Source organism: Heloderma suspectum, chromosome 15 (genome assembly GCF_057233095.1).
Source record: "Heloderma suspectum isolate Gila_16-S chromosome 15, 16-S_ref, whole genome shotgun sequence".
Lineage (NCBI taxonomy): Eukaryota > Metazoa > Chordata > Lepidosauria > Squamata > Helodermatidae > Heloderma > Heloderma suspectum.
The window spans coordinates 12,165,633-12,191,196 of record NC_139472.1 but is presented as its reverse complement, the minus strand read 5'-3'; the positions used below and the strand labels follow the sequence as shown (position 1 = coordinate 12,191,196).

The following is a 25,564-nucleotide window of genomic DNA, read 5'->3' as shown; positions in this document are numbered from 1 at the left end:
TCTCTGCTGGAGGTTAAGAAGAGGCCGGGCAGCCATCTCTCAGGGATGTTGTGGCTGCATCCTGCATTGCAGATACAGGATTAAGCAGGGGGTCAGACTGGATGACCTCCAAGGTCCCTTCCAACTCTGATTCAATGATGATATTGATGACATGGAAGGCCAACAAATCATGTGAGCGACTGACTGCAGGATGAAGTGGTGCCCAGACACACGTTTACTATCCCACTGAGAACTAGTGGAAGAAGGTGTGGTAGGAGAAGCAAAATGGATGGGTGGCGAAGGAGGAATACAGAAGTCTAGGGATGGGTAAGGATTTTGTTGCGGTTTTGATAAGAATTTACCAAAATTTGCAATGTTCTCTATATTTGGGACAAAAAGATCTTGAGATTTTAAAAAATAGAATGTGGGAGAAACTGGAACTGACAGATCCATCCATCAAGGCCCAGGGCTTTGCATGCTTTGCTCTTAAAAGTCTGGGTGTGATTCCCTGTGTATTTGACCCTGTTAGTGCTGAATTAGGGTTGCCACCTCTTTTTTTCTGATAGGCTCCTTATCTTTTAACATCATAATCTCCATGCTGGGAATAGCTGTATTTACTGAATTTGGCCGGGGCATGAGTAGTCTGCATAAAATAACAAGCACCACCCCTATTTGAAGAAGTAAAAGGAGCCATTGAGACTGTTCAGACAACACGCCAACCCACACTCAGCGGTTGAATTTGGGTTGCTGTTGAACTGTGGGTTGTTTGTTGAACCGTGGATTAGTGTGTTGTCTGCAGACAGCCAGGGTGGCTTGTGAACCATGCAGTGTGGCTTGTTAACCACCCTGAACAACCCAACAACAAACCATGGGTTCTCAAGATGGCTTGTTTGAGAAAATAAGCATGGTCAACAAGCCCCCCTGCAGACATTCAGACAACAGGATAACCCTCTGTTCAACAAACAACCCACAGTTCAACAACAACCCACACTCAACCACTGAGTGTGGGTCAGTGTGTTGTCTGAACAGCCACACTGAGGGAAGGCAGAAAACATGTGAGGGGAACAAGTGACAAGGTTTTGGGTGAGGATCTTGTATCCCTCAGGGTGGTCCCAGCTCTGGTCAGCTGTGTCAAGTAGTAAAACTGACCAGACAACCCAGCTCTCGTCACCTTTGCTCCTTGACACAGGCAGGCTACAGTTAGGGATTGACGGACTGCTGGTCTATTTCCAGTCTGTGTCAGTTTCAAATGTGTTCAGTCATACAGGCGTTGCATTCCATTTTTCTGCTTTAAAAATATACATGAAATATGCATTTAAATTGTATGCGTTTCCCCTTAAAATATGGGTTTCTGTAAGCAATTTTGAGCTGAGAACTGCATTGCAAAATCTGGAGAAGTGTGCAGTCTGAAGGATAACTGCATTCCAATGTACCTATTAGTCCAGGAAGAGAAAAGTAGGTTTATTTGCTTAAAAATGTGGACCAAGTGAAATTCTCCAACATCCCTAGCTGCAGTAAATCAGAAGGTGCTTGCCTCCCTTCCAAAAGGGGTATGAAGGAAGGAAAAACACACATCATTTATCCTGCTGCTTATGTACGCAGACCAAACCATGCATCAAGCATTTATTCTCCCCCTCCCTCGCCAACATCAGGGGGATCGATAGCCCAGTGATACGGAAACCGATGCTAACTCATTTAGAGGGGCATCAGGCACAAAGACAAGATTATCATCTGTGCAAAGGACACATTTGGAATCTCCAGTAGACCATGAAAAAGCAGATGGAGAGTTACTTAGGAAGAGATCAGCCAAGGAAATTTATAGCAGAGATTTCCAAAGCAGGGCACTTAAAGATATGCACAGGGGAATACAGAAAACCTGAAGGAAACAACAAATCCATTGCTTGCCCTTTTTATTTTAGGATTTGCTTTGCATATTGGGCGGTGAGGGAAAGGCTCTCTGAATGTGCTCAGAGGCACTACCAGTCATTATTACTTCAAGGGTTCCAGGCATGGTCCAGGCATTTAAAATCAGTAGTGGAGCTGAGCCTTCATTATTACAGAACATAGCATAGCTTGTGAATAAGTATTTTCCTGAGCCCCTTCTGTATTCAGGCAGATAATTTGATGGTCTCATTCTTTCAAAGTTATGGGGTGGGGGGACTCCTGGCTTTTAAACAAATGTACACACACATGGATGCATTTCAGCCTCCAATCTCAGGGCAAAAGCAAAACAGGAAAACAACTGGTATTATTTTTTATTGGAATCTGATTTATGCCTATGCAGGGCATGAAAAGCCATAGGGGGGTACATATGTATGTGTGGAATACACCACTTAATTTTTGCCAGAGGCGTAACAGCGGGAGCTTCATTTGCTTTTTATGAAAGCTTTGCACAAACCATCAGGAAAGGAGATCTGGCTTCTTTCATCTGCATCATATATTGCCTCGATACAAATCGCAGGCATGTGAAGGCTACAGGACCCTCACAGTTTAGTCTCTTGTAACACAAAGAACAAAACCAATAATTTGGTAGCACGGAGCAGACGTTGCAGCAGAGAGTTGTGAGATTACTTTACTGCCAGTTAATTGACAGTGCATAAATAACTCCAAGGCAGGCATGTAGTGGAACCCAGGTTTTTATTAGGGAAAAGAACCTGGTAACGCTACCAATAAAAGCAGGCAAATGCATCTGGGTTTTACACATACACTGAGAGTAAAGCTTTCAGTCCAGAATGGAAGCTCTACCACAGAAAACTGCCTAGCATGGCAAAAATGGAGCCAAAATAGAAATGTGACAGCTTATCGCTGTCTTCAAGGGAAACCACAGCATCTGGGATACCCCAAGAAGTCTAGCAACGGTAAGATTGGAAGCTATAGTGATCCTCTCGTCCTCCTCTTTCAAGGATTCTTCCTGCAAACACAGCTGACTGGACCTAGCAACTGAGTTCTTAACGTAGCCTACGTTGATGATCTTCACTGTCAAGAATTATATTTAGGGGCATCAAGGAGGAAATTACTACTTGATAGCACTTTAGATGACCAGAAATATTCTACAACCAAGGGGGATAAAACTTGGCATGTACACTCCCTTTGTCCTGCAACGTTCTTCTGTCTTTATGCCAATGAGCTCACTGGCACACAACACAGGATATCTGTCTGGGCTTAGCATTCCTAGATTAAGCTGAACACAACACCATCCCCAAAGTATCCAGAGACGAAGAGTGCATCATCAGGAATTTGTAGGCACAAAATATTGGGGGCGGGGAGGCAACAACAGAAAGTCCTGTGGCACCTTAAAGGCCTTGAGTATTTATTATGGCATACACTTCCATGGACTGGAGTCCACTTCACCAGAAGCGTGATCCAGTGTGGTGCAGGGGCTAGAGCGTTGGACTGGGAGTCAGGAGATCTGGGTTCTAGTCCCCACTCAGCCATGGGAGCTCACTGGGTGACTTTGGGCCAGTCACAGACTCTCAGCCCAACCCACCTCACAGGGTGGTTGTTGTGAGGATAAGATGGAGAGGAGGAGGAGAAGGTAAGCCGCCTTGGGTTCCTTGCAAGAAGAAAAAAGGAGGGATAGAAATGCAATAAATTAATAAATATTTCTTGTTTTCTTGATATTCTAATACAATTTTAATATTATTGATGATTTAATTATATTTTTAGCTTTTAACTTTTGTATACTTCTATTTATAGGCTTTAATTGTACAAGTTTTGATGTTGTAAAGCCACCTTGAGTCCCAGTATTGGGGAAAAGGTGGGATATAATAATAATAATAATAATAAGTAAAATAAGTTGGCAGGTTATGGGGTGGTGACTGGAGGCTGGCAGCTCCGATGTCAGTGGGGCAGTGAATCCGCTCCAAGTTTCAGTCAGAACCAGTCAGAAACCTGGAGCGGATTCACTGCCCACTGACATTGGAGCCACCAGCCTCCACTGGGGGTGGGAGATATATACTTGCAACTCAGGCTAACACTTCACACATCTGATGAAGTGGACTCAACTCTATGAAGGCCATAATAAATATGTTAGTCTTTAAGGTGCCACAAAACTCCATGTTGTTTTTGCTACAACAGAGTGACACATCCACATCTTGGGGGGCGGGGGGACGTGTAAGAAATTTGTCTCCCAAAACAAAATATGATTTTTTTTCATTTGCATACTTTACCAATGCAGCTGTTTTTTCAAAGGAACAGGCTACCTGGTCCAAATGCATTTATGGATTTGTGCTGAAGACAGAAAGCTAACATTTATTTCCTCATCAAATGCCCAGGCCATTATGAAGCAGTATTAAAAAATGAGAAAGATTTCTTAAAAAAAAAACCCTAAATCCTCAAGATGATTTATATGTTTGTCAACTAACGTTTGGACAAATTCCCAGATTGTCAGAGAGGTGACCTTTTCTTCACAAGAGACATTCATGTCCGATGTGCATTTTTGTGGAGGCAAAATCACGTTGAGGATAGTGCAGACATTTCAAAGGTCGTTTTCAAGTGGAAAGTATGGAATACCGGAAGGCTGGAGACAGTCATGTCCCTTTGATGAAAAGAAGGTATGGGACAACTTAGCGGCTTGGGCCAAGCTTCTCCCAGCCTTCCTAAGAGGGGACAAGCTGGGAGGTGGAGGTAGGACAGAGGAAAGATGTATGTTTGTTCAGGCCAGGAAAGCTCAGACCAGGCATCAGAATGGAGCAGGACTCAAGCCATTCCATCAGGCTGTGATGGCGGCAAAGAAGGGCTGCCATCAGCCGCATTGAGAAGCCAGTTCTATCAGGGTTTATCTAGGCATTTATGTATCATTCAAAAGTATTTTAGGCTGCTCTCAAGGCAGCATACAAAGACAAAAATTGTACAAAACAGGTGCTACAAAATTCAGTAAACATATATTCATTAAACAGGGTGGCTAGTTACATGTTACAAAAAATGAGGACGTGCACTGCCATAGAAGAGGCTCTTCTTCTGTTCTTATTAAAAGCGGGTTGGACAAATTCTGGAAGGAGAAGGCTATCAATGACTCCTAGTCCTGATGGCTCTAGGCTACCTCCAATATCAGAGGCAGTTTGCCTATGTACACCAGCTGCTGGGGAACATGGGTGGGAGGGTGCTGTGGCACTCATGCCCTGCTTGTGGGCTTCCCATGGGCAGCTGGTTGGCCACTGTGTGAACAGAATGCTGGACTAGATGGACCCTTGGTATGATCCAGCAGGGCTCTTCCTATGTTCTTATGTTCAGAGGCTAGATGGCCACCTATCAGAGATGCTATAGCAGTGAATCTCCTACATTGACAGGGGTTGGACTAGAAGACCTTTAAGGTCCCTTCCAGTTCTCTGATTTAGTGACAAGTATAGGAGGCGGGGCAGCAGAGGAGCTCCAAACACAAGACAGAAGACTTCTCCTGCTTCTTTTGTTTCTGTGGTTTTTAGGGGCTGCTGGGAGATCAGAGCCAAAGAAAGCAGGGAAGTTCAAGGGCTCTCCAGTGAGTGTGCAGGATGAGGCAAGGGAATGATCCCTGATGTTTACCTTTTGCTCCGTGTCGAGGAAGCGTTTCAAGTCATCCACATCCAGGTAGTCCTTGTGGTTGCTGTAGGTGAGCATGAGCAGGTACAGGTCACGCCGGGTCGACATCATCTTGTAGAAGGCGCAGAACTCTTCAAAATCCAGAGTCCCCTGGTTGTCGTCCGTGTCGGCCTCCTAGTAGCACAGAACAATGTGGCAGTTAGCAAGCCCCCTTCTCCTCCCGAGAAGCATCACAGACAGCAGACTGAACATTTCAGTGGTAGGTTTAGGATGCTGAACAATTCTGCAAGGCCAAATCCCATGGCTTCACTGCTAAAGAGTTTGGGGTGCAGTATCTCCAAGATACAGATGACACGCAACTCTTCCTCTCATTTAAATCCTCGCCAAGGCTGTAGAAACCCTGTGTCTGGAGTCTGGAGACTAAGCTGAAACTGAACCCTGCCAAAACCAAAGTACTTTTGGTGGGAAAAAAAGGGGAGGTGGGGGGATGTTGACCTGGTGTTCAGTGGGGTGCAGCTGCCCCTGAAGGACCAGGTCCGTGGTCTGGGGGCCAGTTTAGACTCCCAGCTGTCCATGGAGGTTCAGGTGTCAGCCGTGAGCCAGATGGCGCTGTACAAACTCCATATGATACGGCAGCTGCACCCCTACCTTCCTGACCATCTGTTCCCATCAGGAGTTCATGCCCTGGTCTCCTCTCACCTAGACTACTGTAATGCTCTCTATGTGGGTTACGCTTGAAGATGGTTCGGAAGTTGCAGCTGGTGCAGAACATGGCGGCCTGATTAAAGGCAGGCGTCAGTGAGACCATGTCACTCCAGTGCTGAAGGAGTTGCACCCGTTACCAGTTGTTTTCTGGGCCCAATTCAAGGTGTTGGCGTTTACCTTTAAAACCCTATATGGTTCTCGCCCAGTCTATCTTAAGGAGCACCTCCAGCAACACCGGGGATGCCACTCAACAAGATCGGCCTTAGAAGACCTTCTGTCTGTCCCTTCAGTCCGGACAGCTAGACTGCTGAGGACTAGGGGGAGGGCCTTTTCTGTGGTGGCCCCCACTCTCCTCCATGCCCCCTCTTTGATGAGCTTCCACTAGGCCTTGAAAACCTGGCTGTTGAGGCAGGCATTTGGGGTGGGTTCGGGTTTTTTAGTTGTTTCGTTCAGTTGATTATGTAAATTTGTTGTATTTTGTGTTGTTATTTGTATTTGTACACCACCTAGAGCGACCGGGTAACTGGCCAGATGGGTGGCTAATAAATCTAATAAACAACAACAACAACAACAACAACAACAACAATACTAGTGGTGTGTTGGGATTACAGCTGAACTGAAAATGGCTCCAAATTCACCATCTCATTTGAAAGCAAATGATTTGAGGGTCATTTTTCTTTTTCAAGGGGGTGGAAAAGTCTGCAAAAAATGTTATGGGTACTAACTATTGGCAGTGGATCTTTTGGTAGCCACCATCTCCCACAACACACACACACAGACCCCAGAATTCCCTGGATGCAGCATAGTTCCATGGCATTTGGGGCAGGTGGTGGTGGGGATTGTGACTGTTGGTGGGGAGGGGGTGCCATTTCTTCCACCAGAACAATGCTATGTCAGTGGCATTCGGAAGGGGGGAGCAGAATGGAGGCAGCCACAGAGAACTCCACTACAGATTTTTTACAGACTTCACGTGTGTGCATGAGGACACACACACACACACACACACACACTGCTGAAATGGAAATCTGGTCCCTCCCCCTTCCTCAAATTTATCCCCCTCCCCGCCAATGTTTCAGCCCTAGTTGGAAAGCACCCAGACTAGAAATTGTGTCCGGTGCTCTGGAAACCTTCACCCCTAACCCAGCATATATCTAGCCTAGTTGTGTTTAATCAGTGGTGAGGGGAAGCCACTCTGCATATGCTCAATGACAACTTTTTCTGTATTATTACCTTTGCAGGCCTGAAGGCTGGCCTGCCACATAGGTTCTGTTGTACCCAGCCTCATGGGAGGAACGCACACACTTTGCAAATGTTTTTATCTTAGCTCTCTTTTGTCACGACACTAATTGAAAAGGTGCCCATTCATTGACTAGAGAGCTAAGTCTGTCCTCTTCATGAAAGAGGGAACATTTCCCCATTATGGCACTTCCTAATCATCCCTTTGATGTTTCAACTGGGACCAACAGTGTTGTGATGAGAAGCAAATCTCTGGGAGCTCCCTGGACTGCAAAAATGGTCCTCTTCTTAATCAAACTTCATTTTGATCACAGAAGAGAACTGGAATGCAGTTTTGCCTATATAAACACACAATGCAAATCAATGGGCATTAATGGATTTCTCACTGCATCCTTTAACGGCATTTGCTGCTGCTACTAAGCATTTTTTTTCAACTTCCTACTGATCATTGATCCACTGGCTACGACTGCAAAACACCGGATTCTGTTTTCAATTTTGCCATTATGCAAAGCTTCACACTCCATTAGCATCTGCCGGCATTTAATAGCAAAGCAACGGCAACATGCTAAAGCTTTCTGATGTCCCCCGGAATATACAAGAGCTCTCGCACTTATGTAACTAATAAGCATCATTAAACACAAAAGATTCCTCTTGCCCTTCTCTCCAATGGCAATTTCCTTTATTTTGCAAAATTAAGGTGACTTATTGGCTTGTTGAGGAGCCTCTTTGAAAGTCAGAGAGTATAAGATAAAGGCAATCTACACACACGGAATAAATACGTGGTATAGCCCCGTTGGGATTGTTCAGTTGAATGCAGGCAGAAAGGTGGCATTTTTTTAATACTTTGCCGCACGGAAGCATGCTGCCCATGGAAAGCTATAGTGTCTGGGTTTCCAGTTCACACCTGAGCAGACTGATCAGGCAGTCTTCCATACTATGGTGGGATGTAGAGCATTTCTATTTAAATTATAATAATAGTTTCCGAATGTGCATCTGTGAAGGTTTGAGGCCCACAGAGGCAAAGGGGGAAACGGTCAGGCTTAGAGACCTGGCAGTTTTTGCTGGGAGGGGTTATCTCTGCGAGGAGTAGTTTCATTTCAAGTGGGGTCAATAAACGTGGAGTGAGGTGGCCCATGGGTATAATTAAAGAAATAAGCCATTCATCCAGAACAGACAGCACGTCATCTCAGAGAGTGCAATCTGAATGCGGCTGCAGCGGTTCGGTCCACAGCTTCGCCTTACTGAAGTTTCCATTAAAACCAAGCGGCTCTTAAGCAGGGAAGAGAAAGGGAAGGGTCAAAAGACTCAGAGAATCCCCATTTGGGGCCCGGCGCTTCAGACATGTTCTCTAGAGAAACGTGATCAAGCTGTAGCTGGGCGATGCCAGGAGGCAGTGGTGAGGAGTTGATGTTTGGATTAAAAAGGCACTTGTGCAAATAATGCCAGGAAGAAGACAGACAGTTGAAAGCACAGGCAGCAGAGCAGTCCGTTTCCTCCCACCCCCTGGCCCTGCAGCCTTTGCATGACAGCGCTAGTTACCTTGAGAACGGGCAGCGACTGGATGAGGGATGATGAGCCCTTTCTTGGCCCAGTGCTGTCCAACGCTTGCAAAGGAATGCCAGTGCAGTCGTGGCTAGAGCAGCCTTCCCCAACCTGGTGCCTTCCACATGTTCTATAATCCCCAGCCATCCAGTTGGGGATGATGGGAGTTGTAGTCCAATACATACAAAGGTTACCAGGTTGGGGAAACCTGGGGTAGAGGACTGGGCTTGGGTTATGACGTTCACTGGGCAAAGGTGGGTCAGGCACTCTCTCCTAGCCTAGTAACTGATGTCGCACAGTTGTTGTGAGGAAAGAAAAGATGATTTACTATCATTATCACTGTCGTTACTCCAAGGAGCTCAAGCCTCACAAGAACCCCTGTGAGGTAAGGTGGGCTGAGAGAGCACGGGTGACCCATGTTCACTTAGTGAGCTTTGTGGCCTAAGGGACAATTTGGTCCTGGCCTCCACAGTCCAATGCCACACTCCACAAGTGCTGTGCAGCTAGGAGGAAAGGTAAGATTTAAGAAATAAATAATTTCTTAAATCACGCAAAAGGCAAAATTCGCCCCACCACACACAACTGTCCATGAGGCCCAACACAGGCTGTTTTGGAGATTGCACAGGGCCAGCCCTACCATTAGCCAGAGTGAAGAAGTCGCCTCAGGCGGCAGATGCTGGGAGGTGGCAGCAAGGTGTTAGAGGAGAGACCTATGAGCCGTGTGGCCTTCTCTGTGCCCCTTGTTAGCCTGCAGCTAACGATGGGGATGGGGGTTGTTCCCCATTTCACTTCACTTCACTTCACACACACATGCACACACACACACACACACATCACAACTTTATTTCCATCTAGCATTGTGGCATGGGTACCATGACTCACCAGGACAGGAACCCAAGGAAGTGCACCATATTGGGACCATTGTTTCCATCTAGCTCAGTCTGGTCTGTTTCAGGCACTCCAGGGTTTCAGACAGGAGACTTCCACTACATGGAGATCCCAGGAATGGACAAACCTGCATGCAAAGCATGTCCTCTGCTACTGAGCGACGGTTGCTCCTAATGATTTGAACATAGGATGCTTGCCTTACACCCAGCATCTTACTTGAATCCCACAGCTTCGCTGCCTGCTCTGTGAGAAGTAATCAAATCAAATACTCTTTATTATTGGACCCGTTCAAGTTAAAATATGTATACAGGCATACAAATATACAAATATCAGGACACAGGCTACAATTTCTTCAATTTAACTAATACAGTCAAACAACTTGGCTCTTCTTCGCATGACGATTAGAAAAGAAATTAGCCAGATGTTCAGTGACATTTGTGGGATTTTATCCGAGAGACAGTTGATTACCAATCTATCGTCTGGATGGCCTGGGAAGCTGGTCAGAAGAGGACAAATTATGCGGCGTCTCAAATCAGAGTAAAACTTACAATACAAAAGTACATGTGTCAAAGTTTCATGGACTCCTGCTTTGCATGGATACAATCTGTTTTGAAGTGGGATTTTAAGAAATCTGCCCTGGAGTTCTGTGAGAAGTACTTGGGGGAGCTTCTAATCTGGGTTCTTTCTCCCTGCCCCACTTATTTTCCAGCTGATGATAGCAGGCTGGTCAGATTCAGCATCAGTTTGTGACAGACAAACGTAAGCATGGCATCATATATTGGAGACATTTTCGGCATGTGTTGTTGTTTATTCGGTCAGTTGCTTCCGACTCTTTGTGACTTCATGGACCAGCCCACGCCAGAGCTTCCTGTTGGCCGTCGCCACCCCCAGCTCCCCCAAGGTTGAGTCTGTCACCTCCAGAATACCACCCATCCATTGCCCTTGATCGGCCCCTCTTCCTTTGGCCTTCCACTTCCCCTAGCATCAGCATCTTCTCCAGGGTATCCTATCTTCTCATGATGTGGCCAAAGTACTTCAGTTTTGCCTTTAAGATCCTTCCCTCAAGTGAGCAGTCTGGCTTTATTTCCTGGAGTATGGACTGGTTTGATCTTCTTGCAGTCCAAGGCACTCTCAGAATTTTCCTCCAGCACCACAGTTCAAAAGCATCGATCTTCCTTTGCTCAGCCTTCCTTATGGTCCAGCTCTCGCAGCCATAGGTTACTACAGGGAATACCATTGCTTGAACTATGCGGACCTTTGTTGTCAGTGTGATGTCTCTGCTCTTCACTATTTTATCAAGATTTGTCATTGCTCTCCTCCCAAGAAGTAAACATCTTCTGATTTCCTGGCTGCAGTCAGCGTCTGCAGTAATCTTTGCGCCTAGAAAGACAAAGTCTGTCACTGCCTCCATGTTTTCTCCCTCTATTTGCCAGTTATCAATCAAGCTGGTTGCCATAATCTTGGTTTTTTTGAGGTTGAACTGCAACCCACTCCTCCTCGCTTTCAGCCATCAAAGTGGTATCATCTGCATATCGGAGATTGTTAATGTTTCTTCCCGCGATTTTAACTCCAGCCTTGGCTTCATCAAGCCCAGCACGTCGCACGATGTGTTCTGCGTACAGGTTGAATAGGTAGGGTGAGAGTATACAGCCCTGCCATACTCGTTTCCCAATCTTAAACCAGTCCGTTGTTCCGTGCTCTGTTCTTACGGTTGCTACTTGGTCATTATACAGATTCCTCAGGAGGCAGACAAGATGACTTGGTATCCCCATACCACCAAGAACTTGCCACAATTTGTGATGATCCACACAGTCAAAGGCTTTAGAATAGTCAATAAAACAGAAATAGATGTTTTTCTGAAACTCCCTGGCTTTCTCCATTATCCAGCGGATATTGGCAATCTGGTGTCTAGTTCCTCTGCCTTTTCGAAACCCAGGTTGTACATCTGGCAACTCTCGTTCCATGAATTGCTGGAGTCTACCTTGCACCAAATATCACTCTCATTCCCATCTTTCAGACTGCTGCCATAAAGGCTGCCATTTTTAAGACATCCGTTGATTTCCCTGGAGAAAAAGTCTGACTGAAGGCAATGAATCAGCACCATGGACAGCAGCACCCAACTAACAGGGGTGGCATTCTAAAGCTGTTGCTCTCCCTCAAGGCAGGACTGTGGCACATGGCACTGCTTTATACCAAGTCAGGCTATTGGTACAGTGTTGCCTGCTCTGCTCGCAGCAGTTCTTCAGTGGCTGAGGGGAGCGGCCATAGCTCAGTGCGATACAGCACATGCTTGGCATGCAAAAGTCCCAGGTTCGATCCCCGGCAACTCCAGGTAGGGCAAGGAAAGAATCCTGCCTGAAACCCTCGAGAGCTGCTGCCAGTCAGTGTTGACAATACTGGGCTAGATGGACCAATGGTCTGAGTCAGTATAAGGCAGCATCCTATGTTCCTCTGAGGCTGAGGCTTTCCCTTTTAGGAACTGTCCCATCTGGTGAACCACTGAAATGCAAGTGGCAGCTTCTCCATGAAGAACCTTCAGGCCATGGACTGACTCTGCTTAACCAGGAGGGCCAGTGCATCCTCCTGGGCAGGATAGAGTAGAAGAGGACACCCCTGTTCCAGCTGAGATTTGCTTGAGCAACATCATTTTCCAGAGCTCTGGTGTGTTCCTGTAACCTGGACTGGTCTTCAGTCCCACCTCCTGACTCGCTCCTTGACCCTGTGTCTTGACCTTGCCCCGTAGCTCTTGGTTCCCAACTCCTGGCTCAACCCAGTCTGTGGCTTACCAAACCCGGGCGTTCTCAAAACTGACATTCCCAAACCTTGGATCCTCTTCTGAGCCCTTTGATTACATGGAGAGCTGGTGCTCAACCATGGACAGGGATGGCACAGGAGTCCGAGGAGGGGGTGGAGTGATGATCATGGACGTGTGAACAAAGGCTCAATAACATGCATCAAAAGCCAATGGATGCAACCACCACAGGTCAAACTATTGCGCCATCTAGGCCAGTATTGTCCACTCCAATTGGCAGATGCACTGCAGGCTCTCAGGCAGGCTATCCTATCATATGCTATCTGACCTACTTTTAATTGGAGATGCTGAGGACGCAACCTGGGAACTTCTGCACGCACAGCCTGTGGTCTACCACTGAAGTAGGGTCCCTCCCTGAGCTAGTAGTTATCTAGCAATCCCAATTTCCTTTTCTCCATCCACAGTCAAGTGATTTGCCTCATTTCAGTAATGTGGAAGGACGTTCAGTTTTGGCAGCTAAGGGGTTTGTAGCTAAAGCAAACCACTAGCATATTCACTGCTGGGAAATCTGGTTTGCTTTTGGCTCAACTCAGTTCCGCTGTGTGTATGACTTACTTTGCATCTGTGAGCTGAGCTGCAGACTGTTTCCCAAACTCCGGGAACGGTTTTACATATTTGGGGGGCAAGGTTCTGCAATCTGCATGAATTTCTAAGCAATTTGCACAAACTTTGACTGTAAGTCACATAATTTGCACAAATTGGGTTATAATTTGCGTGAATTGCTCTGAAATTTGCACGAATTGCAGACACACACACCCCGCCGCCACCTCCACCACCACCCCACCAATGTGCAAAATTCACCAAAAATCTGCAAACTGGCTCGGCTCGCTACCAAGTCGGGTGCCACAGCGGCAACCAAAATGAAGTCCAGGGGGCTGCTGAGTCTAGGAGAATGTGTCAAACTCAACTCCCCAAAGGGATTTCTCCAACATCCCTGCAAACCAGACAAGTTAGGCAACAAACAACCCTCCCAAACATCAAATACAGAATGACTTTCTAATAATGAACTGCCTCTCATTTCCATCAAACCAGACAGGGGAATTAATGAAAGAATGAAGAATTAAAGAACAATGCAGAGCAGTCAGCAATTTTTTTTTAAAGTCCCAGCACAGCCAGGGCTGAAAGACAGGCACTGAACTGACTTCAATTAATAGCAACCATTCAACTGAACAAAAGGATGCATTTGTTTATTTCAAGTCTAAAGGTGACGGGCTCCAAAGCGCATCATTCATTCATGCCACCCTTTCATGTGGTTTGTTTTTCCGTGGATGGATGTGAGAATGGTACCTGCAAAAACTGTGACTGCTGAACTACATGCATGAGAATGCGGTGGTAGCTGGGCTAATTCAGACCATTGGGGTGGGGACAGGAATCACATGAGTGAACATTCCCTGAATATCCAAAAAGAGAGAGACTGCTCTGAAGTATTTGCTGACTGAGAATTCTGACACCAATGGATTGTTACCTTCTTCTGGAGCATCAGAGGTGACCACAACCAGTAATGGAATGTGGTGTGACATGGAGCTGTGGAATGTGGTGTGACGTGGAACATGACCAATGCATGTTCCAGGCTTGCCAAAGCCAGTGAATCTAGCTAATGTACCCTTCCTCCGCTAGGTAGCAGAACTCATTGGATCCAGTGCTCCTAGTATAATTTGAGCCCCAACAAACCCCCCTAGAGAATCCAAATGTGCAGGACTGTAATTATGTACGCAGCAGATCATTCCTTTATGGAATACACTACCACACAGTGTGGCAATGTCCACTACCTAAGATAGCTTTCAAAGGGAATTAAACAAAGTCATGGAGGATGACTCTATCAATGGCATCTAGTCATAATGACTCAGTGGAACTGTATTCTTGCGTATATGGGTGATTCACAGCACCATTTTGCGTATAGCTGTACGTGCACATATTCGCGATCGCCATGTTTTCCTGCAAAATGGCGCTCACGATGGCAGAGGACAGGGCCTGGGTGAGTGTGGGCAGCTTGGTGAGCGTGGTGGGGGAGAGGTAGAGCATGGATCTGGGGGCACGTGGGCAGGGGCTGGGTGGGTGCCCGGAGAACCTGGATGGGGGGAGTGCTCGTTCATCCCTACTCAATGGAACCTTCAGAGATCACGGGAAGCATCAATGGGAGAGGCCTATTGCCCTCTTGCCCTGCTCCTGGGCTGTTTGGCCACCATGAGAAGCAGCATACTTTTCACCTAGAGGCCTCACTTGTCTGGGAGCTGGACGCAGGGCAGACCAAGAGACAGATTCCCAGAGAACAACCTGGCTCATAACACCTAGTGTGTGTTTGTGTGTTTAATCACATATGAACCCACTGCCGGCACTCTGCATCTGCTTTCCCTTCTCCGCTCTGACAGCTGAGGCTCAAAAATGCACTCCCTCCCTCCCTCCCCGCTTCTCTGAGGCGTCTGTGGAGTCCAGCTAAATGTAGATATCCTCCATGGATCTACACTTGTAAGATACGCTCAACTGGAGCATGAGATTATAGTGGCTGACTGACTTGCAAGCGCTGGGAAAAGGGGTGGGGACAGAGGATGAAGGGGGAAATCAAACACAATGGCACAGTCCCTGACATGTGGAGAGGCAAAGCAGCCTTCCTGAACTTTTCTTCTGGAGAGGCGGAATTGTTGGTGATAACTTTTGATCTCAAGGCTGATGGAGAGATTTGGTAGAGGGTCCCATGGTCTACACAGCAGGAACTATTTGTTAGGGTGGACACTGAGCCCATAGAATCCCCAAGTACTGATTCTGAAGAAGAGGAGCGTGCTCCTCTTTCCCAGAGCCAACAGCTGACGGAGATTCCTCCCACCAGCATTCCTAGCTTAAATAGCAGTCCTGGGAGTGAGAGAGCATGGGAAGCAGACTTGCTGGACGCGTGACGCCGACGCAGGGAGTGGCGCCAAATGGAGGGCGCGGAAAGGAGGCATAGTGCCCGGATGGTGTGCAAACAACGGTTGCGCCCAGAGGATCCAAGAGAAAAGGGGAGGGACTCTCCCTAGCCCATAAGTTCAGGGTCTGCCAGTGATTCTCCTTCGAACGGGGACCAACTGTTCCAACTTAGGGCATAGGTACTTTGCTGCTCATATCTAGTTGCTAACAGTAGAGTTGCTAAGTTGTAAAAGAGGAATAAAGCTTTGAAAAGAATCCCTTTGTCTGTGAATCCATGAATCACATGAATCCATGGCTACTGGATTAGACTGAGAGAGGCCTCCAAGGAGCCCTTGACACTATTATAGAGTAGGGGAGAAGAGCGCCTTCTCCCCTGCATCCCACTCTGCAGCCTAAGATCCTCTGGGGGCTCTCTGCCGTGGCAGCCTCGTGTAAGATCAGCAGCCACGCGCAAGAGGACCTTTTCCTTTGCCCCCCCCCCCACAGTTGTGGAACGACCTGCCGGCTGAAATGCGCCTGCTGACCTCATTGAAGGTTTTAAAGCAGGAATTGAAGACTCTATTGTTCCAGCAGGCCTTCCCTTCTTAGAACTCTCTTTCGTTTTGCTGACTCTTGCATACTGTTTTCACGCTGTGTCGTTTTCATTGCTGGATTTTTTGTTAAATTGTTTTTAAGTTTGTACGCTACCTAGAGTATTGGTATATAGGCAGGCTATAAATTAAATTAATAATAATAATAATAATAATAAATGAACTTACAGAATAAAGAGAGCAGAGCTTTTGCAAACTTTCCTCTTTGCTTCCTTTCTGCTCTTTCATTTTAGTGCCCTCCAATACATGGATTGGAAATGAGGGCATGCAGAGCTTTTCCTTGTTGCTGGGAACTCGCCATCCACCAAATGGGGATGCTGTTAAAAAACAAACCAACCTACCAACAGGCACCTTGCCTTCCATCCTTCCCCTCTTTTGGTTCAGAGCAGCTATGGATAAGCTGGTAGCATCAAAAATGCCAGCTGGAAGAGAGAGAAGCTGGACCTTGGGGAATGTCCTGTTCCTGCCACCACTGCTGCCTGGCTTAGAATCGCCTTTTACTCGAGAGCTTTTCGAGATGTCCGGCAGGCCAGGGGCAAGGCTTCCAAGACAAACCCAGACAAACCCAGACTTTTGAGAGCTAAGCATTCAACGTCCTGGTCCTGGATGGTCAAATCTGTCAATTTCGGTTTTCCTGACATTCAAATTTTTAACAATCTCAACTTCATTTTGTCCCGAATATGGAGAACATTGCAGATTTGGTAAATCCTTATCAAAACTGAAATGAAATGAAATTCTCATGCATCCATGGACCATGCTCCGATCCAGCAAGGCGATTCGGGTTATGATCTGTGATATAGCTCAAAGGAATTTCCATGTTCAGAGGAAAGAAACCTCTGAATACCAAAATGCAAGGAACAATGCTATTGCCTTCATGCCCTATTTGAGAGTTTTCCTGGAAGCATCCAGATAATCGCTGTCAGAAATAGAACACTGGACGAGAGGATCTGATTGTTCTTATATGTTCTTAAAGTCTGTATGTCTAATAAACTCTAGCAACAGAACCAAAGGAAAAACAGTTATGTCAAGGCAGAGCTATTGAAGCTCCATTTTTTATATAAGCAAGCAATGAAAAGGATCAGCAAAGCATCCCTAGGCAGCTTTGGAAAGAAAAAAATCTGCCATTTAAGAGAAATCCTCCTCCTTTAAGTCTCACTATACCCACACAACATGCTTCCAGAGCGTATAGCATCTCTCGCTATTACCTGGGCAAACGATGGCAGATTTAGGCTTTTTTAGGGAGGAAAAGAAGAACTCTTTCACCCCTCAGCACATCTGTCAGTGCCGACAACACTTTTAGTTTCTACTGATGCTGGGGAAATGTTTCCAAGGTAAGCGATACACAAGAGCCACACACACATTTGCCTACCACAAAGCCACTCTGACTGAATTCCCAGCAGCATCGTGAAGTACACAACGAGACATTTGAATAGCGCTGCACATTGCCCATTTCACTTTAATCTTTCCCCTCGTTCAATCATAAAATAGGTCAGGGCCAAAACGCATAGGGAAGCTTCAGAAACAGCCTCTGTATGCCTGACAGCAGGTTTCCTAACACCCCTCCTCCCACTGCCAAAACCCCCAGAACCCGTCATCATGACAGGTGCAATTTGTACAGGCGGACCGCGCTCCAGATGGACAGACGGCTCTTGCATTTGGAACCCCCTCGCAGTAGAGTACAGGAACTATACAGCAGCTCAGATGATGGCCTATATACTCGGGTAGGATGAGGGAGCTCCACCCCCACCCCAGTGAGCCTGGCAGAAAGCTCTGCAGAGGCCAGAGGTCTGGCCCAGCTGAACACATCTGGATGGGAAGAGACAGGAAAGGCAGGTTCATTTCCACTCCAGATTCAACAACATCCAAAACAGAAGCACTGGAAGGGGGTGTGCAGACAAAATATAAAGAGGTCTCAACTTGCATTCGGTGTCTGCCCCTTTTTAATGAATGTTTGGTTTTAACATACTGCTGCTAAACACGTACACCCACTTCTGAGTAGGGATGTATGAAAGTCACTTACCTTTTCGAAGGGTGACATTTGCAGTGGGAGGGGGAGGCACTCTGTACCTCCACCTGAAAATCTCTCCGGCTGGCTCCGCTCCGTGGAGATTCCATGGAGCCACCGGCCGGGGCCACCCGCAGCCGGACATCCAGCCACTGGGCAGTCTGCAGGGAGGCAAATGGTGGCAGTTGTAGCCGCCGCCATTTGCATCCCTGTATTTTGCCATGATAGGCTACGTAAATATTTATGTACCCTATCACGGCAAAAAACAAAACAAAACAGCAGACGCAAATGGCGGCGGCTATGGCGGCCGCCATTTGCGTTCCCTTTTTTTTGCCGTTTTAGCCTACGTAAATATTTACATAGGCTATTACAGAAAAAAAAAAAGGAATGCAAATCGTGGCCGCTATGCCATTTGCGTTCCCCCCTTCTTTTTTTTGCTGTAATAGCCTACGTAAATATTTATGTAGGCAAAAAGGGCAAAAAAAATGGAATGCAAATGGCGGCTGCCATAGCTGCCGCCATTTGCGTTCCCTTAGTTAAGCCGTGATAGGCTACGTAAGTATTTACGTAGCCTATCATGGCTATATGGAGGAAGTGAATGGTGGCCGCAGACGCGGCCGCCATTCGCAAGTCAGCGTGGACGGCAGCAGGTAGGTGCTCCGTTCCAGGCCCATTTCGCAGGGGGGGGGCTTCGTTCCGCCACTGGCATTCGGCCTCATCGAGATCCGTGGCAGAATTCTCTGACATCCCTACTTCTGAGCAGTGAGGAGTTTCAGAGATTTTTGGTGTTTCTGTGATAAAAGGTTTATTTACACATATAGACAGGCTGAGCCTAAGATGAGGGTCCATAGCATTACCACTCCAACAGATTCCTGTTCCTCACTGATGTGTAAGGAATATTTTAGGAGAAAATGCATTCAAAAATATGTATTTAAATATTATGTAATTGAGAATTTTCATATGAATATTAAATGACGTAACCTACTTGGAGCGAAACAGGCTAAGATCGAGACATCCAGCCATTTCTACCGCTAAAGCTCTTCTAGAAGACGATTTCAATATCCACAGCACGTGGAAACAACATGGGCTAGGAAACTGCCCTCCACAATGCCGTAGGTTGCCCTGCATCTTGGAAAAACCACCCAGATTTGACCAGCCCCGTGCGATATGGACAAACTTGAACCAAATTCGCACGGGTCATGGCAGATGTGCAGATGCCCTTTATAAATGCGGCAAAACAACATCATCAAATTGTGACTGTGGGGCTGAAAAACAAACTATCCAACACATAGAGACAGAGTGTCAAAACCGAGCCTACAATGGAGACTTTGCTGTGACAACTGAAGTAAAAAACTATATCTGTAACCTAGACATACATTTGTAATATTCCTGTCTATATTTTATATTTTACATTTCATATTTATTATGCTCTATGTTTTTATTGTAATGCGATGTAAATGTGCCATAGGATGGATGGATGGATGGATGGATAAATAAATAAATAAATCATATGAATTGTTTAAAAACAAAACCCACAGATTATTGTACAGATGGACTAGGATAGACATGTGTATGAAGATGTACGAAAGTGACATGTGCTAGAAAGAGACTGATATGCTCATCCCTAGCCCAGTTTCTGCCTCCTCCACCAAGAACAAAGTACTCTGCAACAGGCTGCCTGAGATGAGGAGGGATTCCCATTTCAGACAGCCTGTTCTCAGCTGGGGAGGGGTGTTTTGAGGGGCTCTTTCCCCAGGAGCATGAGGAGGAGGAGGAGGAGGCGGCAGCAGTGGCAACAAAGATAAGAATCCAAAGCAGGAGAGGGAGATGATGTGATCTATCTAAGCTGCTCAGGTTTCCGGAGCAAGCATAGGAGAGGAGGCAAGGAGAAAAGGCAGTTCAGCAGCTTCTCTCCAATGAGGAGTTGCTCACAGCGGCGAGCCAAGCCTGGGAGAGTTCCTAGGGCTCCTATTGGCTCCCCAAGTCTGCTGATTCCTCTGTGCTGATCACTTGCAATGCCCCTCCCTGCCACTGTCAGGATGGGGGCGCTGTGGAACAGGAAGGCTAAGGCCAGCTAGTCCCTCTACCTGGAAGTTGTCCAGGCACAGAGAATAAGGTGCATGAGCCCTGCTTTCAGATCCTTTAGTTCGAGCCCTCTGGCATCTTACAGCAGGGGAAGAAAGCTTTGAATTCCTGAGGTGGAAGTGGCTCAACACACATGCACGCGCGCGCGCGCGCACACACACACACACACCAGGGGTAGACAATCCGGCGCCCTCCAGACATTTTGGACCACAATTCCCATAAGCCCTGGCCAGCATGGCCAATGCTCAGAGATTAGGGTAGTTGTAGTCCAAAACATCTGGAGGGCACCAGGTTGCCTACCTGGTAGATATTGGTACCATATTATTGGTATATGGTATAATATCTATCTATTGGTAGATATTATTTACAGTGCTAATGCTTGGCCTTGCAACATGCTATGATAAAGGAGAATTTGCCCCTGAGAATCTACAAAGTGTTTTTCCATCACCAGCAACCAGAACTGGCCTTTGAAGACCTAGAATTCCAGGGTGGGTTTACTTCCAGCAAACGTTAAGCCTCATCACTGCTCATTTGTAGAGAAGGAAGCATGGAATCTGTGTAAGAACGATCACTAGTCTTCTCAAACATCTTCCTCCTCAACATCTGATTGAGGAGAAACCTGCAAGACTCATCTTGATGCCTGCTAGGCAAAAAAAAATGCAGTGGCAGTTCTGGAAACTATCTTCAAGAGGCTGCTTGGTCTTGAGCATGGAGGTTGTGGCATCTGCGGCCACGAGGCAGTTGTGTGACGCACATGCAGATGTGCAAAAACGTGAAACGGATGACATCTGCTGGGAAGAACAATGTGAAAAACCCAAGGCTTGCAGCCACATGGAGAAGCAAGCAGGAACACGAGCTGTCAGGGAAGTGTTTACGTTGCGGTCTATCACCCCGGAGAGCAGCTGACTGCCCTGTTAGATGCAGCAGTGACTGACGTGCCTTACCTTGAACATCTGCTTGACTTTCTGCCGGGGTAGGTTGACGTTCAGTTTATGCATCAGCTGGAGCACCTCGTTAATGCTCAGGCTGCCGTCACCATTTTTATCTGCTTCATCAAAGGTTTGCTTCAACCACATTTAGCGGGAGTCAAGGAAAGGGAAGGGACAACTCAAGCAAAGGGAAGACAATGCAGAATGGCGTGAGGACTCCTTCCCTAGGAATTCCAAAATTGCAATGCTCTAACCACAGAGGAGGAGGAGGATGAAAAGCCATTAACTGGGTATAAAAAGCTCCCTTTTCTTCTTCGACCATCAGTCCATTTTACCTAATGCTGTGTGTGTCTCCCCAAAACCTTCCGCACAGGGAGGTTCTTCTCTTGCCTTCTTACCTGACAACCTTTAGGTGGAGATGGGGGTGGGGGGATTGGAACTCGGGACTTCCTAAAGTAGGAACTTTGATGGGGATTGGCACTGTTGTCTCCGATCACTGATCAGAGATAACAGCAGAGATCCCTCTCCCCACTAACTCTAAAGAGGCAGGGCTTGGGAGGGGCCACGACTACAGGCCGGATGGGCTGGCCTGGTGGACCAAATTTAGCCGAACAGCCAGAGGTTCGTCATCTCTGACCTACCCTGAGAGAGGAAACCAGGAGAGAAGTAAGGATAAGGAGCAACAGCTTCCACTTGTGATGCCCTTTCTTCAGGACAGTGGTATGGATGGGGCCCAGAGGAAGAGGACAAGCTAATGATCCAGAAGCTGGAGCTAGTGCAGAATGCAGCAGCTTGGCTGTTGTCAGGAGCTGCCTCTTTTCAGCATTTAACTCGTTTGCTGAGGGAACTGCACTGGCTGCCTATTCGCTACTGGGCCAGGTTTAAGATTTTAGTACTAGTGTATGAAGCCCTAAACAACTTGGGACCAGGATACCTGAGAGAGTGCCTTCTTCCTTACCAACCTGCCTGGTCACTGAGGTCATTGGAGGGCATGCTCCTAGTGGTTCTGCATGGACCTATGGCCCGGTTGGAGTCCACCAGGAGAAGAGCCTTCGGCGTGGTGGCCCCCTTCCTGTGGAACTCAGGCAGACACCAACGTTGTGTTGTTTTCGGCACCTCCTGAAGACATTGCTATTTCGAGAGGCCTTCCCTGAGTGACCAGCTGCGGTTTATTAAGTTCATATTCTGTTCTTTTAAAATGTTTTAATTGTTTTAATTATGGGGTTTTACTCTTTTATCTTGTTCACCACTCCAAAGTCTTTGATGGTGGAGTGGTATATAAATATTGTAAATAAATAAACAAACAAACAAACAAACAGGCAGCTGTAACAGACGTGAGGAGGGGCCCCCCACTAAAGACATCTTGCCCAAGTACTGCATCTCCCCCCCCCCCATGAAGGATACTGGTCTCTAGTCCTCTGCCTTTTTGACAGGCTATCTTCATCGCTAATCCCAGCCATCAAGTACTTGAGACCGGTGATCCACGTCCGAGCCTCCTCCCCACTAGATGACACCAGGTCAAGGGACTCCATGTGGTCTCCGTAGTAGATGCTGAAGCAGCAATTGGGGTCAAAGCTACCATCAGCATAGCGCTGAAAGATCTCGGACTGCTTCCCCTCGCACACCTCCTGGATCGAATCTATGGAAACTGAGAGAATAAGGGAAGAGGAAAATAAAGGAGCTGCAAGAGGGGCTATGTGGCAACCATACAATGGTTGGAACAGTCAGAACATGACTTCCCAAAACTGGGGCACAAGTCTCAGTAAAACCTTTTATTGCAGTAATTCTAGTAATTAACTATACAGTCCCAAGAAAGATCCACAGGAAACAGATTGCAACATAGTTCCTTGACCAGAATCAGTTCATGAGCATCACAGCATCAGACCTGGATTCAACACCCAGAATAAATCCAAACATGTGTACAGTTCCAGTGAAACCAGGAAGCTTTCTAAGTTACCAAGATGTTGCTTCGAGAAAAGTCTGTTTCCCGTAGCTTTGGTTGAAATACAGGCCAGTGGCTGCTAAAGTTCGCTATTGGACATTCACTCCTGGCAGGGGAACATTGCTCTCAGATGGTTGCTGCACCACCCTGGATGCCTCTGAACTGCCCTCTTTCGTTGTCAACACACTTTAGGACACACACACCCCACCCCCTCTCCTGCAGAGTCCACTTTCCGCTTCCCCGTTCTGATGGAAGATGTCCTTGGTTGAGAAACACGGGCCTCCATCGAGGTCAGGTCTCCCAGGTGTGGAAGACAAGCCATGACCGCTTCCTGAGTTTCACCCCCTCCTGGCTCGTAAACCAGTAGGAGGCCCAGTAGAACTGGATTCTCAGGCTCCTGGCTCTGAGTCAGCTTCCCCCTCTGACTCAGAATCGGTGCCACAAGCTGTAGTAGCTCTCTCTGGAGTACAGCAAAGTCTCACACAGCGCAGAGTTAAACTGTGGAATTTGCTCCCACAGGATGTAGTGATGGCCACTGATTTCGATGGCTTTAAAAGGGATTAGACAAATTCCTGGAGGAGAAGCCTATCAACAGTTACTAGTCCTGATGGCTATGTGCTACCTCCAGGACCAAAGGCACTACGTCTACATACACCGGTTGCTGGGGAACATGGGCAGGAGGGTGCTGTTGCACCCATGTCCTGCTTGTGGGTTTCCCGTGGGCAGCTGGTTGGCCACTGTGTGAACGGAATGCTGGACTAGATGGACCCTTGGTCTGATCCAGCAGGGCTCTTGTTACGTACTGATGTTCTTAGGAAGAAAGGCTCGGTCCTGGAAGAGGAAAAAAAGTAACCCTCTTTCTTTTCCACATTTGATACCTGGCTTGAATTAAATTAAATTGAATTGAATTGTTCACTTTATTAATCATTTCGCATATGGTAACACAACCTCTGGTACATTTTGGTGATGCCCTGCAAAAGGTCTTCCAGCTGTTCTTTGCAATAGTCCTTGGAGCAGGACACTTTGCTGATGATTGTTCGGATCCGAGTCATCTTCTTAAACGAGGGAGGAATCTATCTGGGGGGTGGAGCTCATCGAGCTCTCATCAGCTTGGCCCCCTGGGCTTGGCTTATTTTCCTGTGAGCTGACCCACCTTGATCTGCAAATTTGGGCTGTGATTCGCACAAACTGCAGCCATAATTTGTGCAATTTGCAGAAGTAACTTTGCAAATTACTGAATCTGAGCCAGAGCAAGACAGGTGAAAAAGTAGCTTATAAGGGTAAAGAAGAGGCGCAAGTCCAGGGGGCTCTTGTCAGTGGGCCCCTGCAGGGTTGTGGGCCCTTAGCAAATGCCTGCCCATGCCTACCCTTGACACCAGCCTTGGTCATGCCCATCTGCTCCACACACTTACTTTTGGCTTTTTCGTTCTTTCGCGAGGGTCTCCAGCGAATGCATGACTTGTGCTCATCCAGATAGTAGAAACGAACAAGACCTTTGGAGCTGCCTCGCAGTTTGATCATCTGAGTGCCAGTTTGCATGGAGCTCATACATTTTTCCACTGTGAAACAAGGAGGAAAATAAAGACATGTTATGCTAAAACACATGCACCAAACATCCAATGTTCATACTCCGGATATTAAAATAACACTTTGCCAAAATGCAATAAAGGCAACAAGATGCCATTTGATGAACACAGCTATGGGTGAGGCAACCTGGTGCAGTCCAGATGTTTAGGACTACAATGCCCATAATCCTTTACCATTGGGCTGGCTGGGGCTGATGGTAGTCCAAAACATCTAGAAGGTCCCAGGTTGCCTACCCCCTGGTTTAGAGGGAAGGAGGAGGGCTGATGCTCGGGATGAACAAATTCCTCAGTTTTGGTTTCTCTCAGTTTCTTATTTTTCCAAACTTAAATTCAGTTGATTGATGGTTGCAAGTAAGTTAAGACATTCTGTCCCATCAGCCACCAGAAATTCTGCTCAGTTTCTAGCTAGTTTCAAAGCCCTCACCAGAAATAGCCCCCAGCTTCTGAATTGTTTCCTGGCAAATAAACTGTGACATTTGCTCTAAAAGAAACACAGACACACAGAGACAGGCTCCCAAGAATCTGTAGAAGCTATGAGGTCTCAATTCTATTAATTCAAGGCTCAGTTAAGACCAGGTTTTTTCTCCGGCAGAGCTAAGAAGATTGTGCATTATCAATTACTGCTATTGTGAATTGTGATTGCACATGTCTTATCTACATTTGAGCTCTGTGCAGAAATGTCAACAGGGGTATTTGCCTCTTGCATTTCATGGCATTTTGGCTCAACTGTTCACAATGTATTTCTATATATCCAGTTATTCAGAATATTTTTGGATTGCCCCTCCACTCAATGAGTGCTCAAGGCAATCACAATAAATATTCAAAGAGTAAGGGTGCAACCCGATTC

At 46.8% G+C, this 25,564-nt stretch overlaps 1 protein-coding gene across 1 annotated transcript in view; it reads right to left on the bottom strand.

Moving 5' to 3' along the window:
* Positions 1-25,564, bottom strand: part of PLCH2 (phospholipase C eta 2) — a 144,058-nt gene that overhangs the window by 108,003 nt on the left and 10,491 nt on the right. Inside the window, exons 2-5 of the mRNA XM_084822068.1 lie at positions 24,544-24,690; positions 22,594-22,837; positions 21,205-21,334; positions 5,500-5,670 (exon numbers count right to left, since the gene is read on the bottom strand). Coding sequence (XP_084678194.1) covers positions 5,500-5,670; positions 21,205-21,334; positions 22,594-22,837; positions 24,544-24,690 — 692 coding nt within the window. The remainder of the gene's footprint in view (positions 1-5,499; positions 5,671-21,204; positions 21,335-22,593; positions 22,838-24,543; positions 24,691-25,564) is intronic.